A 19,543-nucleotide genomic window follows, 5' to 3' on the forward strand; every position below is an offset into this window, starting at 1 on the left:
TTATGTTTAGTCATAGTAACTCCAATTATTAAAATCATGCTCTTGCGTCACTTTTCATCTCCGTGAAAACACGGAAAATTCAAATTTAAAATAGTAGTACTAAAGACACCGAATTAATTGGTATGAACTTACATACACATAATAGATTATTGTTTACGTTTACAGCATATTTTATTGGTTTTTTGATATTCGTGGAATATAATGACGCACGCCCCATTTAATATTAGCTTCTTTATCTGTTTTAAGGAATGTATATGTAGGTCCACTTATTATATTTTTTGGTATCATTTTCTTCCGGATATTAGTAAATGGCTTCGCAAGATCTGTAAAATATTATTCAATCAAAATTGCTGATTTCAAATTGGCTGTGGACAAAAAGTTTAATCAAAAATAGCGTATGATGAGGTAAATATATAATAACTTAAAAGCATTAATGTAACTAGGAGTTTTTTTAGGGTCGGGCAAAGTATTTATTTCTTTTAAGACTAGTGGAACGCCCCGTGCTGTGCACGAGGAATTAATTAGTTACAATATAAATCAGTTAAAATTTGACTTTTGGGCCTCGGCTCAACCTTCCCAGTTATTTATTATTTTTTTGTCTTTAAGGACCTCACGAGGCCCAACCCTTTATCACTGCATCCCTTACATGTCTACGTCCTTAACATCCCTGTATCCCTTACATCATTACATTCCCTATATTCCTGCATCTCGTATATGGCGGCATTCCTTATACCTCGGTATCCCTTACATCTCTGTACCCTTTATATCTCTGTATCCCTTACACTCCTGAATTCTACCTGCATCTCTTGTATCCTTTCAACTCTTATAATAAATATATTATAAATATATAATATATTATAACTAAAATACTTATGGCCACTGGTTCGGGTAAAGGTAAGTAAAGGTAAGTAAAAGTAAGTACAGGTAAGTAAAGGTAAGTACAGGTAAGTAAAGTCTCGTGAAAAATAATTTTAAATCTAAATTTTTGCAAAATTTAGTCCCTTTTTCTGCCGCCAGAGGGCGCTGATTCGAGGTCGAAAATTTAGTTCACATTTTTGCCACCAGAGGGCCAAAATTACTGCATGCTTTAGTTCCTTTTTTCAAAACCAGGTGGCGCTGATTCGACATCGAAAATTTGGTTCACATTTTTGCCACCAGGGGGCCAAAATCGCTGCATGCTTTAGTTCCTTTTTCCAAAACCAGGTGGCGCTGATTCGACATCGAAAATTTAGTTCACATTTTTGCCACCAGGGGGCCAAAATTACTGTCTGCTTTAGTTCCTTTTTACAAAACCAGATGGCGCTGAATCGACATCGAAAATTTAGTTCGCATTTTTGCCGCCAGGGGGCCAAAATTACTGCCTGCTTTAGTTCCTTTTTTCAAAACCAGATGGCACTGATTCGAGGTCGAAATTTTAGTTGAAATTTTTGCCGCTAGGGGGCCAAAATTTCGGCACGATTTAGTTACTTTTTTTACCGCCAGAAGGCGCTATAATGGGATGCTTACAAAAAAGGTGCAAGGGTGTAAGCGATGCCGGGATGTGAGGGATGCAGGAATGTGAGGAATACCGGGATGTGAGGAATGCGGGGATGTAAGGAATGCAGAGATGTAAGGGATGCAGGAATGTAAGGAAAGCAGAGATGTAAAGGATTTTTTTCTTTTTTTTAAGGTGAGGAAATTCTGTATAAGACCCCCGACCGACCCCTGTGGCAAGGCGGCGGGGAAGTGTCAGATTCCTATTGACTAAAACCCCACGGCGACCGACTTTGGCGCCAATCAAGTGGTCATCATTCAACGAACGTCTTAAAGTTAACGCAAATAATCTTTACTTTGAATTTTTAACAAAAATTTAATGCTCGATCGATACTGTGGTACTATCATTGTAAGAGTATATAACATTTTTCTGCCTTGCATGTACATAATTTGTTAATAAAGATATACTTTTAATATTAAACTTACCTCGTTCAGAAATAACATTAACCACCATACACAACATTAAGTATATAAAAATATATTTGAATATCTACAACAAAATTTACCATTACTATATGATTTATAACTATACACGTTTTCTTTAAATTATACTTACAATATAGATACTCAAATTCTTAAGATTCATTGTGATTCTCACAAAAGTAGAATACTAACTGTTTTATAACATAAAATAGATTTATGCTTGAATGAATATCTAATACAGATAGTTTTTGTTATACTTTCACTTATTTGAAAGGACATCTCAGACCCCATCATTCAACTTCAAGTTTGAAATTTCCAGAAAAGAAAGCAACATTATTATATTTTAAAATGTATTTTATTAAAAAACCGTATGCACATCCTAAACTGAGAATTAAACAACAATGTTAAAATAAATATGATTTTCATTTAGTAGAGGTGTGCGGATTGAACCGAGTCTCGGGAACCCGGACTTTGGGGCGGGACGGAAGAACTTCAAGCGAGATCGGGCGCGTAGGGGGATCCCCTACTGCTCGGGAGTACCAATCTTAAACGTTCAAGCATCCGGTTTCTGTCAAGGCGACCCGAAACCAAATAGCGCGATTATATAGTGTGTTCAAAAAGCCATTAAATATTTATATGATACATAGCACCAACGTTCCCGATCGAGGGATAAAAGAGGGGTTTCAGGGGAAGGTAGTCAGTAATGACGCCATACAGAGCTATATGTATATACTAATTTGACTTATGCACATTGTATGATAATTAGTTCTATGCCAATAATGGGGTCATGTCGATGGCAAGGGAAGAGAAGAAATCCCTCGGCGTTGACCTTTTGACCTATGTTTACTAAGGTATTTTTTTTACTTAGTATAGTGTGCTATGTACCACATAAATATTGAATGGGTTATTTTAAACACTCCGTATATAATGAAAGATTGACTCCCGCAAAATCGCAATCTCGCCCGACCTCGCCGGAAGTACAACGGTTCAGTATCCCCCACACGTCTATCATTTACTATTATTCTCTTACACACCGTACTATTTTCCTAGATTGTCCACATACATCAACGATTATGCAATTTCACGTATAAAAGTTCATTGTACATTAACTTGACAAGTAAAAAAAGAGGAAAATGCGAACTCTTGAATATCCATTCGGATATTACTCATTGTCGCTGATATCTTCGTCAGTTGTGAACTCGGAATGTTCATCAGCTGCATCAACATCCTCCGCAGTTTCTTCGTCTGAAATATCCCACTGAGGATGTTCTGTGGGTACTTCCGGTGCTTCTTTAACATCCAACTACAAAGTAATACATTTTTCACATTTTTGTTTGATATAAATAAATTTTGTTACATACCTTGATATCTTGGGCCTGATCAAAGCCAAGATAAGAATCACTACGCAAACATACGGTAAATGTGTATACACCTGGCCATCGAGGCGCTGTAAATCTTAATTGAACTTCTTCGAAATGCGCTAACGATGTAACGTGAACTGGAGTTGTTAACAGCGTTTGACTCTTGCGATCACATATGTAAACCCACCAGTATTCTTGTTTAATGTCTGGAAAGAGAGGACAATGCACTTCGTGGGATAGATTACTTCTGCCTTCTAGGACTTTTTCTCTCTTAGAAATGCGTTGTTGAAACCTATGAAGAAAATGGTTAGAGTTAGTATTGGGACAAGGGTGGGTACAGCGGGCAGCGATAAAATGTGAGAAATATCGAGATTCCAAAATTTGGAAATTTATAAATTTAGAATTTTAATTGCCTATTCAACAATGCTCACTTCCAAGCTTTTTGCCCCTTCATGTCCTCGTTACCCATCATTACTATAAACGAAAAATACTTTACCTTTCCCATTCCGTATCATCATCATCAATAGATACATCCTTTTTATCAGGACTGTCTTCATCATCACTTCTCTCACTATCCACATCACTGTCACTTACATCAGATAATTTATCTTTGGAAGACTCTTTATCCTCTTTCTTCCTCGCGTTAGGAGTATTTGTTTGAGCATTGTTATTCGCGTTAGACTGTGTCTGTGCATTTTTTGGCGCAGTGAATTTCTTACTAGTTCCTTTTTTATGAGACTTCTTTTGACCTTTCTTTTGTCTAAGCCACGCTGGTTTTTTAACCGACTGAATTTGTTCTTCTATTACTTCGTCAGGAGCATCGTTGCTTATTTTACTATCATCAATCATTTGTTGCTCTTTGACAGAATCATCTCCGAATAAATGTTTCATGTCCTTACGGGTTAATGATACTGTTACAGTGACGATAGCACCAGCAGTGTAAACAGTTGGGTTTTCATCGTCAATTACTGAAATTAAGAAATGTCAAATGTTCAAATTTCTAAACGTAGAAATATAGAAATTAAAATGACAAAAATGGACGTCCTTGATGTTCGTAGAAATGGTAAATAATTCTTACCTTCAGAGCGTACTTTAAACTCTATGTACGGCATACTTCCAAGAACTTTCATTACATCTTCGTATTGACTGTCAGATAAATTTCTAAGGATCAGTCTTCTTTCTTCTCCTTTCAATTGTGCAAATTGTTGAAGACTTTTGATTTGATGCTAATAACATAATAGTTAATTACTACATGTCTGTGAAAATCTGTGTGAAGGGGAATTCGTCCAACTGGGAATATAGCGAGAGTTTATTGTACAATACATTATAATAACTTGAGTGTACCTTTTTTGGTAAGAAGCATTTTAAATTATCTTCAGTTATATGAGGTAACTGTAAAAGAGGATTTTTAAATTCCCAAAATCCTTGAACTATCATCGAACATAATTTCATACAATTTTCTACAGTTTTTATGGTTGGTAAGCGCGGAACTGAAAGGGAAGATGTATTGAAATTTATGTTCATATTGAAGATGTATATTCTCATTGGCGTAACTAGGGTCTTTTTGGGGTGGGACATGTTTCTTTTGAAATTTTTGAGTTATGCAATACTCAGATTTAAAAAATTTAAAATTCTATCCCCACATCTTAGGAGGGGTGCACGCCCATCCTGATTTAAGCCCTTACTTAGCTACACCAATAAAGATTTTTAAACATATCCAAAAAAAAAAGTACGATTGTATAAGCTACAAAGCTTATTCATATTTTATAAAGCATGCATATGTACCTCTTCTAGCATAAGCTAATAGAATCACTCGATTAACGCAAGTTACCATTTCTTGAATTAGATATGGACATTTTTTAATAATGTACTGCCTATCTTTCTCTAACGTTTCTGGATTTAGTAGTATACGAGACAAATGTGCATGAATTAAAGCTCTAGCTTTAATTGAATACGAGTCACACAATGGTGTTTCCTTATTTTTCACACCTAAATCTGGCAGCTGCTTGATAAGCTGAAAATAAAAAAATAAAGTAAAAATACAAACTAATAAATAAATTTTCATATATCTTACCGAATAAACTTCTTCGCTGTCAGTATATCTCTCAACAATTTCAGCATTTCTCTTTTTATGAAATTCAAAGGAAGCAGCAAGAATCATAATAACCCTTTTCAGAGACATTGAAGGAGTTTTAATAAAAAATACATAATACAATTGAGTAGTAGCTAGCAACACCTAGAAACAAATACAGCGAATCGTTATTCAAATAATATTAAAATATCATGTTTAAATTAAAATCTATTTACTTGATCACCGGTGTAACGAATACTTTTATACCACCACGTTCCGACAACGGTTGGTAGAACAAACATGAATACCAACGAGTACAATCCTAAAACCCACACTGAATTCTCTTTTTCAACAATCCATGATGGTAAAGCAATTCCGAAGCTCATCGCTCCCGGTCCGTCTGGGTTTCCGTACTTTTCCCAGTTCTTTCTAGCTTCCTCGTCGGTCAGTGCTCTATAAGCTGTTAATTAATATAGAAACGAATATCACTGCTATATTTTAATTCTTACCTTTAGTTAATTTCATGAATGCCTTTTCATTTCCAGTTTCCTTATCTGGATGAAGAATTAAAGAAAGTTTACGGTATGCTTTTTTAATGTCACTTTGACTTGCAGACTAGGAATAATTACAACATTATATACATATCGCTACATAATTAAAATACGTATGTATATAAATACTTACAGGAGGGACACCCAGTATTTCAAAAGGATCAAAATTGGCCATTTCATAGTCAAACTGGGACACCTTGTACGCCAAAAAAATAAGGATTATCCATCCGAAAATAATGAGAAATTTCCTGCATTAAAAAAAACAATGTTTAACCTACATATAAACAAATATTATAGAAAATAACTTACATAAATAATGCTTTGGTTTCTTTCCATGGTTCATTGAGCTGCAGAATGATTTTCTTCCTTTTACAACCATCGCACTGACATTCTTTTGCCTCTTGATCAGGATCTAAATTAAAATAATTTTTATAATATATTTTGCATTTTAATAACTTCACGCGACATTGCGTGTATCAAGGCTAAAAAATCCGTTCACGCGGTATCGCGTGCTCGGTGCTCAGTGTTCGAACGTCACGGCATACAATGATCGACTCGGCGCGGCGCCGAGACTTGGTCAAAAATGCATTAAACGGTGGCAATTATTTTACATAACAACAAAACTATTCTTTAAGTAAATTCTTAATAAAAAATTGATATAATTTTTACAATGTTTTATTTACAAACTACTATGTACCGTTATTGGTATTATTAGTAAATTAGTAACGGGATATTCACAATTAAGTGATGGTTAAGTCTTCTGTCATAATGTAATGGAATACACTGTAGATAGATAAGAAGGTTTGTTAAATGCAGAGAAATTCATCAAAGAAAAATAATCCGGTAATTATGTTAAATTAGTAAATATATAACGTTAAAATCTAACCTTGTTTAGGGCAACGTGGCCAAAGGTAATAAGTCCCAGGTATCAAAAGAAGCGCCAGGAATGATAACAAAAAGTAGAAAAACGTTCCACCGCTTTCGTCATATTGCAACTTTTGGCCGCTCATCGCTCATTAAGTAATGATATTTAAGTATATCGTTTAAGTACATTCATTACTAACTCCACTTTAAATCTCACGGCACCATTCAATACACAATGCAGTTACAAAGTTGTCGCCGTCAAGACTGCCAACTCAGCACCGAATGCTAATAGTTTAAGGCACGACGTGCAATTGGCGTTGCCGGTCACGTAATGAGAAAAAGAGGAGGATGCTAAGATCCACGATAATTACAACAGAATATCAACCCTACAAGATATACCGTGTCGTTGTAATAAATTCCTAACCGTGCAACGTCAACGACACAACGTCATTATTTACCGTAAACAAATGTCGATGTTGTAAATACGAATCAAGAACAAAGAATTGTGCTTTTATGATCTCAAAAGTGTATCGCGCTCTGAATTTAGAGGCCCTTTGTACTACAATTGGCATTTTTTCAATGGACAAACTTTATATCATGCTGAATGTGTCAATTGTATTTGTGACATTTTGATCAATGGTGTCGTCTGGCTTATTTTATTTACATATACTGCCAACGTATGGTTCTGTTTGACAATAAGGCCATAATATTCATTATGTATAATAAACGCACGAAAACATTGTGATATACAACTTTGATAATCCAAGTATTAAATTTCTAAGGTACGTAAATAGTCGCTTAAGGTTATGTTAGGTACATTTCAAAACGTAACTCATCGAATGAATAATTTAAACGTAACTCATTGAATTAATTAATTAAACGTAAAACCGACACCTGCTAATTAAAAATGTACATCTAAATTTATTTTCTCCTATTATATTTTATTATTTTAACCTAAATAAATACGTTTGTTATTATATTGTAATAATCACTAATATAACATTCTTTTACACAGATTTAGTACAACTTTACAATAAATGATGACTGCGAAAAATATAGCTGAATGGACACAAAAAGATGTGACAAAGTGGCTCAATGATTGTGGACATGAAAAATTTGTTGATTCATTTCTCTATCATGAAATTGATGGGAAGGTATTGTTGACTTTGAAAGAAGATGACCTGAAACTGATAGCTGTGAATATACACAAAATTGGAGATATCAAGAAGCTATATATTAATGTAAAACAATTACAAAGGGATAACATGGCAGTATTATTTGAATTAGGATGCGTAGACATATTTCCTACACCCAATTTTTATAGTCATCATAAACATGAAGTAAGTAGAAACTTTTTTCAGTTGTGCGCAACACTGGCGTCCGAGATTGCCGGCGCGCATTATTACAAGCAGAGGCTCAATCAATTTCCTGTGTATCCATGTTTTATTGATAAAAAATTAAATTAATTATAGTTGATTTTTGACAGATGCCTATCAAGGTTATAAATAATGAGAATTCTATCGAGCACGAATTTCATTCAGCATCTGTCTCAGAAGATGGCCATGCATCACACTTGCCACCTGAAATATGGAAAGCTTTCATTAGTTTGGCATATTTATTTATTGTTACCTGGATTACTGCCTTTGTGATGGTCATTGTTCATGATAGAGTTCCTGATATGAAGAAGTATCCCCCATTACCTGACATATTTTTAGATAATGTTCCACATATTCCTTGGGCATTTGATATGTGTGAAGTCACAGGAACTATACTCTTTGCTATATGGCTTGTTGTGTTAATTTTTCATAAGTACAGGTAAAGTACAGACACGAGGTTTCAAAGGTATTTATTTTAGATGAGTGTGTTAAATCTTTGATGATTTTCAGATTTATTTTATTGCGAAGATTTTTCGCTTTGTCTGGTACAGTCTTCCTGTTAAGATGCGTTACGATGCTTATTACTTCCTTATCAGTACCAGGTGCCCACTTGCAATGTCAACCACGTAAGGTGCCCGAAGATTGGACAAGGTATATTTCTTACAGCCTTCAAACTGACAATATAGCGAGAGTTTATTGTAGCGAGGGAGCGAGTGCATATGAACACAAATAAATATACTGTTACTTTCATTTTACAGTTCTGCATATGTAGAGTTATACAACAAAATCGCTATGGCTTACGTTATATGGCGTGGTGCTGGTATGTCCATTCAAGGAGTCAGAACCTGTGGTGACTATATGTTTAGCGGACATACTGTTGCTCTTACAATGTTAAATTTTTTCATTACAGAATGTAAGTATTCATTAATGAGCTTTTAACATTAAATATCTGCATTGTTGACTGTTTATAGCAGGCATGCGCACGAAATTACCCGCAGGGCATGGATGTGCTCGCAAGATATTCATGCGCTCACGATTGTTCTACTTAATTTTCTGTGCATGCTAGATGTAGACACTTTATACATATAATAAATAAATTTTACAGATACCCCAAGACAACTGTACTTCTTACACACCTTTACCTGGATGCTCAACATGTTTGGTATATTCTTCATTTTAGCCGCACATGAACATTATTCAATCGACGTTTTCGTAGCATTTTACATAACTTCCCGACTCTTTCTTTATTACCATACATTGGCGAATAACCAAGCATTAATGCAGCGTGATTCAAATAGAACTAGAATTTGGTTTCCATTATTCAGTTTCTTCGAATCTTCTGTTGATGGAATTGTACCGAATGAGTATGAATCACCGTCATTAATTGTTTGTAATCTTGTGGGTACAGGGAAAGATATATGGAATTTGGTACGGTCTTCAATCTGCTTCCGCAAATCATGGCGCGATGTAAATGGTAGCATAAAGAATAGCACAAAGAAAGAACACTAGCCAATTTATCTATTTTATCTGTTTTTTATTTATTTGATAGACTTCAGAGAATATTCATTTTGTTTAAAAAAAAAATTAATTGTAAATATTTATTTTTCTAAGTAAATAAATCATCTGGCTGTTATTCGAAGAAATTTTTATGTTATTTAGATTTTTCTAACTATACTGCGGCCTTTGGAAAGAAATTTTAACATTTTTTCATTTCTTTGTAAAATTGTACGTAAAATTGCAAATCTCTGAAAGTTACGGTGATGAATTTTTAAATAAATCACAAATATTGCTAAAAGTTGATCTATGGATACTTTTATTCTATAACTTTTGATATGGTTCTTAAAGAGATGGAGAAGTGTAATACTGTATAGAAATACATATGTATATTATATATATATATAGTGTATAGGGATATGCGGGTAGGCAGATAAGTCGGCAGATATTTGCTGAGTAGACCCGAGTTCATAATTCAAACGTCCCTAATAAATAGCTTTTTCACCTTTAATTCGTACCTACTTTTTACTGAAATTAATTATAAGCGAAAGAATTGTAATATTAATCGTTCATATCTAATTGTTGCCATTTATTTCTATTGTCATAGGTCTCCATCATTTATGTTATTTAGATAGAATAAAATCTGTATATTAAATCTATTAATTAATAAGAAGCTATTCATAAGATATTTATATTTGTTACAAACAGAATCTTCAAACGAGGCTCACAATATATCGTGCTATTAAAATAAACCTAATACTTAAATAGCAAACTTATGTGATAAATATTCTACTTATATATACAATTATGACCATATTATATTAGGTTGACAAGATTATTTTTCTATATTGTATTACTTTCAATGTATTTTATATTCTTTTACAAACCAATGTATGTACATTTAAACTTTTGTAAATACAATACTTAAACTAGTTATAAAGTTAAGGTTGAACAGTTACAAATGCAATGTACCAAATTTCACAATGCATTCTTTTAGAAAGCACTTACATTACACTTTCATTTCACCATTACCTAATAAAGTCTAACAAGAGAAGGTTTCCACGTATTTCATTTACTTATTAATAAAATTTAAATAAAAAAAATCCAGCATTCAAATCCTGATTAAATAATTTGTTTTTAAAAGTAGTCATTGCATCTATTAGTAATTTATTAACAAAAATAATAAATTGAAATGAAAAAAGGAAGTGGATTCGAACTCGAGATCTCTGTATTTGTAGTCACGCGTTTAACCGCATAAGCATATAAAGGGGTAAGTGTAACATTTTCTTATACTTGAAAATAAACGGAATAATTACTTTTAATTAGTATCTCCTAAACAATCAGTTAGATGTGTTCATCTAATTAAATTCTATACAATGACAGTGTTCAATTAATAACCGAGCGTAACACTTGGAAGCGATTAGTTCAATGTAATTGTAAGAAGATGGTTTCAAAAATAGCTTCCTATAATTAAACCAGCAGTATACAGACTTCGCCGCTCTTACAGTCAGTAGCAATCTAGCTTTGTCTACGCCTCTTGTGCTGATAAAAAATGAAAAATTAAACGAAACTGTATCGAATATGGAAGGTATTTGCCCGATCTGCAATGGACACGCTACATTAAAATGCAGTGGTTGTAAACATCAGTTTTATTGCAACAAGGAGCATCAGAAACAGGACTGGCCACGACACAAATCTATATGCCAGGCATGGGTGATTCACGAAGATTCGGAATTGGGTAGACACTTATTGGCATCGAGGGATCTGGATCCAGGTGATGTGATCCTGTCAGAGTCCCCTTTGGTTTGGGGACCGGCTTTGCACACGGATGACCAAAGGATATGTGTAGGATGTGGAAAACAGTGCATGAATAACAGCACCAGATGCCGAAGGTGCTTATGGCCAGCCTGTGACCCGGACTGTCCGGGTCTTTTTGATAAGAATAGACACAATTTGGAGTGTCCGTTTCTCGTTGAAGCAAGAGTCTTCCCTAGGTTTGTATAGTTCATTCACAAATCTTATTCTTAAAAAGACCCTTCAATGATGTAAGGATTGGATCAGGGTAGGCTACAATCGAATTTTTCAAATCCCAAAGATTTTGGAATGTATTGTACACGAAATTTGAACGTTTATTAATTTCGTTTTTTTGCCGCTTTTTAGATATTTATTTTTTATTCATATTTTTTCATAGATCCGATGTTCTCTTAGTGATACGAATGTTACTACTATCGCGCAAGAAATCAAAACAATGGGCAGCTTTGGAGAAATTACAAAGCCATGAAGATTCTCGTGGTCCAGGAACAGAAGCATATGAAGAAGCTATGAGTATAAGTCAACATATTGAACGTTTCTTATCAGGCATTAAAACTGATAAAGATATGGTAGGGAAGATCTGTGGATTGATAGATGTTAATGCATTAGAAACTGCACCGCCCAAAGGATGTGTCGCTATTTATAATACGGCTTGTCTTTTGGAGCATTCTTGTGTAGCTAATACGAGGCATTCTTTTGTGATCGATGATAAAGGAAGGCCTAGAATCATTATCAAGGCTCTTTGTTTCATTAAAAAGTATGTGTATTCTTTCTTGGAGTTCGGTGATGGTCGGCTTCCCGAGGGTAAATGGCGATGCAGTGCAAACATTTATGCGGGAAAATTTAATTTGATTTGATATTTATTTTATTATTCACATTTCTTAGTTATATACCGAATGTTATAGCTAGTATTGGTTTCTTTTTTCGAGATCATCATTTTACCTAGGGAAGCCTCCATACTCTATTCTGTACAGTGTACAACGTATGTACTTCCATTCTGGTGCTATGTAGATTTCTCTTATGTTTTCTCATTTGCATACAGAGGAGAACATTTAAGTACAATGTACACACACGCACTATGGGCAACGAGAGCTCGAAGAACTCATCTCCTGGAAACAAAATACTTTTCCTGTCGTTGTAAACGATGTGCTGATCCAACGGAATTAGGATCCCATCTGGGCACTTTAAAATGTCCTCACGATAATGGTTTCATATTACCAAAAACCCCATTGGACTTTGAATCAGAATGGGCCTGCGATTCGTGTCCTGGTGTCCTTACGGCAGCGGAAGTGATGCAGTTTACTGGAAAGTTGGAGGAGGATGTCGACGAAGTTATGTTCCAACCGAGAAAAAATACATTAATCGATCTTTATTCCAGGTGAGATGATTAGAGAAGTACAATTTTGTAAAAATTTAGTGTATTTTTTAAAAAGACCACCATAAACACGTGTCGCCACTGATTGATTAAAAAAAAGGCAGTTTATTTAATATACGAAAATTGATCTTTCTGCCTTTAGTAATTTATTCTTAATTACCTCTATATTTTATAGAACATCATTAATAATTCCTTTATTTATACAAAAAGTAATTAGTTTACAAATTGTTATGATATATACATTAGGATACTTTAAATATTACAACTTTTGATTATTCTTGTTGATTAATCAAGTACAGAGTTACCTTAAAGCAACTTAATTTTTTTAAACCGTAATTGATTCATTTTTTTTCTGTTTCAGGCTCACAACCTTGTTGCATCCAGGACATCAACAGTGTATCACCGTTGGTCATTCACTGATTCAACTACTGCCTGCAAATGATCCAAGGAAAGCTGAGTTGTGTAAACGTATTATAGAAGTTACCAAATTATTGGATCCTTATGGTGCAAGAGTGGCATTGTACACGGCAGTTGCCTTAAGAGAATTATCCGTTTGTCCAGGAGAAGATAAAAAAGGTCTTTTAGAAGAAGCATTATCTTTGTTGCAATATGAACCAGAAGATTCAGCTGGTAATAAACTTAGGTCGTTAATCAAGACTGAATTAAAATACTCCTAATAAGTATGACCTTTTATGGCCATGACTATCTTTATGGTGTATGAGGTGTAACAAATTAATTCGGTGCCTTTAAATTATGATTTTATAACTTCTTTGAATATTGGCACGAGAATTTGTCAACAATAAAAAAAAGAATTAAATAAATCATTAAAGTTTATTAATTATTAAGTTACTAAAGACTAAGTACTTTAATCTTTATTTGTAATATACATCCTTTAAAACGCGATGTAATGAACAGTGAAAAAATATTTTTTGTAAATTCAAATAAACTCGTTTGGTTCAATTTTAAAAAAGTTACAAAAGGACTGTACATAAACTTTGCATGGCTGCTCTGCATGGTAGCCATTGTGATACTTTTATATCCTAATGTTCTAGCAGAATTCTGCCATTTGTGATGCAACAGCCTAATAAATTGTATATGTATTTACAGTGCAAGTGTAATTGGTACCTATATTGATTAATATTTTTACAAAGAAAAATTGTAGAAAGGTATCTTAAACTAGAGAGAAAAAAAAAATGCAAATTCCAAAATGTAAACATTATGGAGTGAATCTGGACTAGATTTAGCCTCGAAAAGAATGTCTTTTTGTGGTTGAAAGAATTTTGAATTTTAGAAAAAAATAGACATTACTTTATCAAATTGAATTATTTGGAATTTCAGTTCAAAAATTTCAGAATGTTAGACTTTTTAAATTCCAAAATTCCAAAGTTTAGGGTTTCCAAATTTTCTGCCTTCCAAAATTACAAAATTTCTAAGGGACCCCGAAAGAAATCCTAATTACTCCAATGACGAAGAAAGAGGACAGCAGGGTTAATAATTGTCATTGGTAATTTCTATTTCGTTAGTATCAAGGTATACAGGAACGTCGTGTACGTACAACTAACAGTGGGTAGGATAAAGATTGACCCTTCAATTGAGCCGTGATTTGTAGAAGATAAGTCTTTCCTGGTTGCAGTCTCTTCAGGGTGAAAGGAAGTGCCCTATCCTTAGGAGGGCTTTGTTTCTCTTCGCATACTTCGAAGGTATATTCGGAACGACGTCGACGATGAAGACCACATTGGTCTGGTATTGTTGTTATGCTGGATAATGATGATGAACTTTTTAATTCTCGTACTAGGATGCAATATTTTGCTGCACCTGCCGATTCTACTCCTACCGTTACTTCGTGGCAAGTTCTTAGAGAACGATACTCGTGGGGTGCACTTCTGGATGGTATCTAAAGAAAATGGTTTAATACATCTTATCGTTAGTAATATACCATTTCACATCATGAAATTATATCAGACCTCCCATATCTCATAATAGGCTTGTCTTTACATTTAATTGAGAGAAAAATCCTTTACGACTTTCATCATCGAGGCAACGCTTTACAAATTCTAAGTTGTTTGCACGATTAAATAACGAGTTTTATAAACGATCTTGAAAGATAGGTTCTGAAACATTGTCTGTAATCATGTGTTTCGATCAGCGTACCGAGAAAATGAATATTACGCTGACAATGTTATTTAACAGAGATTACTTCATTCATGGATTCACCTGAGGGTATATGGTGGACGATTCTTGGGTGGCTAGTACTTTTATGGCGGATACCCGTACTAATTCCTGTGGTGTAGCGGATATCCGTAATGTGTATGTCTTCCCCGAAGTTAAAGGTGGTACCCTTAATGATGCATATCCTACAACCTCTTTTTCCTACAAATGTAAACCACTCATAATATTACTAGGAATCTCTTCATTGATACACGATACCTATACAATTAAGTTTCTGATACATTTTGTAAAAAAATGTTGACTTTCTTTAAATACTTTAAGAAGATTTCTTACCCTCAAAATTCCTGGCCCACTTAATTTCGCTTTAACGATGCCACCACCACAGGGTAGAATATGGAAGATACTCGAGGCATTTCCTGGAGGACGATACCGGAAGTTGATGAATCCATCAGTTTTTCGTAAATTTGCAGTAGTGTACCTTCCAGTACGTAGCATCAGTTCTGGGGTTCTTCGGAATCTTAAAGCATCGGTTGCTATCCGATTCGAAACATTATTTCGGGTATTCACCTGATGTAGAATAAGAATAATTACGATCGATGATTTGTCGAGTTTTATAAGCTCTTTTTAGATCGTTCTTACTAACCACGTATAAAGTGAAATTGTACGTGGTATCATACTTCATCCTGTGAAGCGTCAATTTCGTTTGACGCACGCAATGAAGTCCTTCCGGAATACCACGATGTTGCTGTTCCTTCGAAGAGCTTCCTTTACTTGGATAAGGATGGACACGTAATAAGTTTTGCGCTGCGCAAAGCGTTAAAGGGTGTGCTTGAGATCCTGATGTCACTGCTAAACAATAATGAGAGAGATGGGGATCTATGTTGCTGTAAAAATAAACAAATTATTCCTTAAAGTGGTATTTATCGATATTCCAAACTCAAAATGATTCGACATTCGGCATATGAAGGTTGAAGTTTCAAAATTCAAATTTTAAAATTTCACAAAGTTTATTAAACCTTAATTAATCAAATTAAAAAAAACAAATTATTAACTATACCTTTTATTCCAAGATATGGTAAGCCGTCTTTTGCTCCTTCGTTGCTGAAATCTTAATGAATGATGACGATTTTCTCTTTCATTAGCATACAATTCCGGAATATGTCGTAGTCCACTTGACGTTGCATACAAGAGTACTGTGCTAGGTGTTAATTTTTGTAGATTCGGATCTGGCGGATCCATAGATTTAATTTCGAACCAATATAAACCAGCTCTTGTTTTTGATATGGTGAAATTCTGGTCCTCTGCTCCTTTGTAGGTAAAGAGGGGAGAACCTGGCTTCAAACTTTTCACTGGCCATCGCGATTGAGCTATTATATTAATCACAATTTAAAATTATTCTCCTAATTATTTTTCTGATTTTTGAAAAATTTCGTATACTTCCAATGTTTTATAATTGTGGAATTTTAATTAGTTAGATACTAAATACGACTATAAATATAAAACCTTGAAAAATTATTATTTTTTTATCGAATCACCCCCATATATTTAATATTAATGTGATTTCATACAGTTTGCTCCTTCCGTTTCTTCAGTGTTTTCGGGTGGTTCGACGTAACTGACTGTCCATGATATGGGTCCGCTACATGGACTGACTAGTAAGGTAAGAGGTGGACCTTCCCGTGGACTCAGATAATAGAACCTGTAATAATTTCAGCTGCATCCAGTACGATATTAATGTTCTACACGTGTTAAGTTTAACCGTATACGATTTTAATTAATATGTTAATTAAATAATAAACCTATGATTCGTTACTATTTATTTATAGGGTAAAAGAATCAATGAAAGGTTGATAAAAATCTCGTTAAAATCCAACTCCGTTCAGTGAGTAAGTTCTTGTCAGAAGGCGTCGCGGCGTCACGCGTCGCAGGGACGGTTATTGGCGAGGATTTCCAGGAAAGTCGCGAGACGGCCTCGCGACGCGGACCCGAATGACAGAATCAATTCGTGTCTGTAGTGGGACAAACCGGCCGCCAAAATTAGACCAAGGGGGTCGTGGCTACGCGACCCCAGACGCCGCGACGCCGGCATTGTGTGTAGACGCTAATTTTACAATAGCCGTTTCAGTACCAGGCAGTCAGCGAAGAGCACGTGCGGCGTCCCGACGCTCTCGCCGGACGATTCTAACGGGATGAAACGCGACGATGTTCTAAAGGGATGAAGGGGGAGGGGGGCAGGAGACAGAGAAAGAATGATACGACGACTATGCACAGGCGTATGCTTAAAGGGTTAAATAGATTCTGATTTCGAAACTTGGATATATTGAATTTTGCAGTTTTGCAATTTGAATTTCGAAATGTTGATTTTGAAACTTTGCAATTTTGATTTAAAGATTTCAAAACCTTGAGTTTCGAGATTTTGCATTTCGAAATTTAAATTTTATTTGGATTCTTCTGAACCATCATTATTATCATCATTTTTTTAGTGAGTTTGACGTGGATCCTATGAATTCTGATTAAGTGACATTTTGGAGATACGTATCTTAATGGCATATTCAATTTACAGCCCCTTTAAGGGTTGTACAGGTATGTAAAAAAATGTTTATATACTATGTAATTATGTCCTATATCCATACGATATGAAGTTAAATATACTCAAAGTTCAAGTTTAATGTGCAACCTAGAGTTTTAATGTTCGAAGTAATAATACAATTAGACTTGCGTATGAGTTTCACGGAAAGCATCTGATAGTAAGTAGAATTTTATGGCGCGTAGCGTCGCGACGCATCGGATCATTAAGTACAGTAGACGTATTACTAAGAAAATACTGCTCGCTCTGACAATACTAGCAAAACAAACAAAACGTTCAAATACGATGCGAAAAAAGGAAGCTCGCAAAAGAAACACCTAGGAAAGTAGTTAATACGACGTTCCTGGTAATTCGAGTCAAATTACAATTTATAAAATCAGTGTTATGGTTGATGAAACACGGCACGGGGTTCGTGACGTTCCCGTATAAACGTTGAAAGCCCCATAGGGCTGGATACACGTGCATCGAATAAACAAGCCTATGCAGGCGCAAACGAAATTCGCATGAATTGTTTCTATAGTTCGTCGAAATGTGAATGCACCATTCTTATGTGCCGTTTATCTTTAGGCCAAAGCGTATGTAATTTTGGTCAATGAAAAAGGAAAAGATTGTACTTTGCAGCTGTTGCTATTCCATTCGTGACATAAAATTGTTGGTAGATAGATGACCATCTAACTGTGTATTATAATAAGGTGATTCTCTGGTAGCTGAGCAGTTCGTATTAAAAAAAATTTCTAAAATGTTTAGATATTCATTTTTAGTGAGTTCTAAGCTTTAATTTGATGTGCCATAAGTGGCATTTCAAAACACTTTTATGTCATGAAATTGACTTGGATCTCTTGCGTTTCGAAATTAGATATTTGATGTAGTGAAATAACACTGTTTGTTATAATTGACTGCCAGACATTTTGTATTAAGAATATCAATGGGGCATTTGTATGATCATTTTCATTAAATTTTAAGCATTATTTTGATGTATCATAAGTGGTATTTGAAGATACTTTTATGTCATGAAATTGCCTTAGAATATTGATCTGTAAACATTGCTTAATTCTTTTATAACAAAAGGATTGTTATATTGTTCTTTTCTATAGAAGTGATAGTTGCATAGTTGAAATAGTTGTTTCTAAGATACATTAGTCATTCCAATGTGTTTCGTTATCCGATAGTCAGAGACATAATACGTTCTCAGTAATGTAATCTACAGGTATCCACGTTTCTATTATATTGCCTGGACGAAGGATTTGGCATTCCGTATAAATTGGACTGTAATGTAATCTATGTTATTTCAGTCCCATGTAATTCATCTCACAATGAAAATAAAGTAAAAACATCAAAGTAATATATTTCATATTTATCATTTCTGCAACTATTGAAAAAATAAAAATAAAAATAAAATATATAATATTAACTAAATATAAAATCTCTTAAAAAAATTGAATTTAAAGAAATTATACTTTACTCAACCCCTGCATGATCAAAATGACCCCGCGTTTGGACCCGAAGTGCATACTCACTGAGACACATTGCCAGGCCGAAGGGTAGCAGGTATCTGGTACTCGGGATGCAGAACGCCGGTCCTATTAAATTCCTGCGCCCTGGTAGGTTTCTCAGCCCCAAATGGTCTCGGACTACCCATCGTCTTGTACCCTAGTTGTTGTTGTTGTTGTTGTTGTTGTTGTTGCTGGGACAATTGTTGAAGTTGCCTGAGCTGCAACTGTCTGTCGCAGAAGGTGCAGCCGGTGACCACTGACACGAACGCGAGGACGAAAGCAACTATAGAGCGCATTTTCCTTGATTATGAAACCCAGAGGCCGACGCCGACGACGCCGCGACGTCCGTCGTCCAGTGGCGAGCTCGTTCGACTGTAGACGATGCCAGTCGGCGAGCGAGGCTGCCGCTTGGGAAACCACGCTGAGACGAAACG

General features: G+C 34.9%; 4 protein-coding genes across 4 annotated transcripts; 2 read left to right on the top strand and 2 right to left on the bottom strand.

Annotated features, from left to right (window-relative positions):
- Positions 1 to 117: 117 nt before the first annotated feature.
- Sec63 (translocation protein Sec63) lies at positions 118 to 6,967 on the bottom strand. Its single transcript, XM_034332854.2, has 14 exons — positions 6,826 to 6,967; positions 6,249 to 6,351; positions 6,073 to 6,187; positions 5,898 to 6,003; positions 5,625 to 5,848; positions 5,392 to 5,553; positions 5,103 to 5,331; positions 4,662 to 4,807; positions 4,396 to 4,543; positions 3,814 to 4,285; positions 3,318 to 3,609; positions 2,090 to 3,259; positions 1,960 to 2,023; positions 118 to 323 (listed from the first exon to the last, which is right to left on the bottom strand). Exons 1-12 carry the CDS (start codon positions 6,947 to 6,949, stop codon positions 3,119 to 3,121), a joined length of 2,262 nt encoding a protein of 753 aa, XP_034188745.1. The 5' UTR covers positions 6,950 to 6,967; the 3' UTR covers positions 118 to 323; positions 1,960 to 2,023; positions 2,090 to 3,118.
- A 476-nt stretch (positions 6,968 to 7,443) lies between these two features.
- Positions 7,444 to 10,257, top strand: SMSr (Sphingomyelin synthase related). The gene is made up of 6 exons (XM_034332857.2): positions 7,444 to 7,585; positions 7,819 to 8,143; positions 8,290 to 8,618; positions 8,690 to 8,830; positions 8,938 to 9,092; positions 9,285 to 10,257. The coding sequence occupies exons 2-6, from the start codon at positions 7,841 to 7,843 to the stop codon at positions 9,686 to 9,688; spliced, it is 1,332 nt and encodes a 443-aa protein (XP_034188748.1). The 5' UTR covers positions 7,444 to 7,585; positions 7,819 to 7,840; the 3' UTR covers positions 9,689 to 10,257.
- Positions 10,258 to 11,052: 795 nt separating this feature from the next.
- Positions 11,053 to 13,703, top strand: SmydA-5 (SET and MYND domain containing, arthropod-specific, member 5). The gene is made up of 4 exons (XM_034332856.2): positions 11,053 to 11,667; positions 11,865 to 12,242; positions 12,528 to 12,863; positions 13,222 to 13,703. The coding sequence occupies exons 1-4, from the start codon at positions 11,255 to 11,257 to the stop codon at positions 13,535 to 13,537; spliced, it is 1,443 nt and encodes a 480-aa protein (XP_034188747.2). The 5' UTR covers positions 11,053 to 11,254; the 3' UTR covers positions 13,538 to 13,703.
- Positions 13,704 to 14,030: 327 nt separating this feature from the next.
- On the bottom strand, positions 14,031 to 19,543 carry nord (neuron derived neurotrophic factor nord). The gene is made up of 7 exons (XM_034332855.2): positions 19,134 to 19,543; positions 16,598 to 16,728; positions 16,087 to 16,396; positions 15,673 to 15,913; positions 15,363 to 15,596; positions 15,075 to 15,230; positions 14,031 to 14,754 (listed from the first exon to the last, which is right to left on the bottom strand). Exons 1-7 carry the CDS (start codon positions 19,403 to 19,405, stop codon positions 14,386 to 14,388), a joined length of 1,713 nt encoding a protein of 570 aa, XP_034188746.2. The 5' UTR covers positions 19,406 to 19,543; the 3' UTR covers positions 14,031 to 14,385.

This window comes from Osmia lignaria, chromosome 15 (assembly GCF_051020975.1).
Source record: "Osmia lignaria lignaria isolate PbOS001 chromosome 15, iyOsmLign1, whole genome shotgun sequence".
Lineage (NCBI taxonomy): Eukaryota > Metazoa > Arthropoda > Insecta > Hymenoptera > Megachilidae > Osmia > Osmia lignaria.

What these genes read in the sequence shown, in the direction of transcription:
- nord (XM_034332855.2), bottom strand. Translation starts at nt 19,405, where the DNA reads ATGCGCTCTATAGTTGCTTTCGTCCTCGCGTTCGTGTCAGTGGTCACC. An exon ending in GTGGGCCAGGAATTTTGAGG is followed by an intron (nt 15,231 to 15,362) that starts GTAAGAAATCTT and finishes TTACATTTGTAG; the next exon opens with GAAAAAGAGGTTGTAGGATA. An exon ending in CGTCCACCATATACCCTCAG is followed by an intron (nt 14,755 to 15,074) that starts GTGAATCCATGA and finishes CATTTTCTTTAG; the next exon opens with ATACCATCCAGAAGTGCACC.
- SmydA-5 (XM_034332856.2), top strand. Translation starts at nt 11,255, where the DNA reads ATGGAAGGTATTTGCCCGATCTGCAATGGACACGCTACATTAAAATGC. An exon ending in GCTCTTTGTTTCATTAAAAA is followed by an intron (nt 12,243 to 12,527) that starts GTATGTGTATTC and finishes ATTTGCATACAG; the next exon opens with AGGAGAACATTTAAGTACAA. An exon ending in TTAATCGATCTTTATTCCAG is followed by an intron (nt 12,864 to 13,221) that starts GTGAGATGATTA and finishes TTTCTGTTTCAG; the next exon opens with GCTCACAACCTTGTTGCATC.
- Sec63 (XM_034332854.2), bottom strand. Translation starts at nt 6,949, where the DNA reads ATGAGCGGCCAAAAGTTGCAATATGACGAAAGCGGTGGAACGTTTTTC. An exon ending in ATTCATGAAATTAACTAAAG is followed by an intron (nt 5,849 to 5,897) that starts GTAAGAATTAAA and finishes ATTAATTAACAG; the next exon opens with CTTATAGAGCACTGACCGAC. An exon ending in ATTAGCTTATGCTAGAAGAG is followed by an intron (nt 4,808 to 5,102) that starts GTACATATGCAT and finishes CTTCCCTTTCAG; the next exon opens with TTCCGCGCTTACCAACCATA.
- SMSr (XM_034332857.2), top strand. Translation starts at nt 7,841, where the DNA reads ATGATGACTGCGAAAAATATAGCTGAATGGACACAAAAAGATGTGACA. An exon ending in ATAGTCATCATAAACATGAA is followed by an intron (nt 8,144 to 8,289) that starts GTAAGTAGAAAC and finishes GATTTTTGACAG; the next exon opens with ATGCCTATCAAGGTTATAAA. An exon ending in AAATTTTTTCATTACAGAAT is followed by an intron (nt 9,093 to 9,284) that starts GTAAGTATTCAT and finishes TAAATTTTACAG; the next exon opens with ATACCCCAAGACAACTGTAC.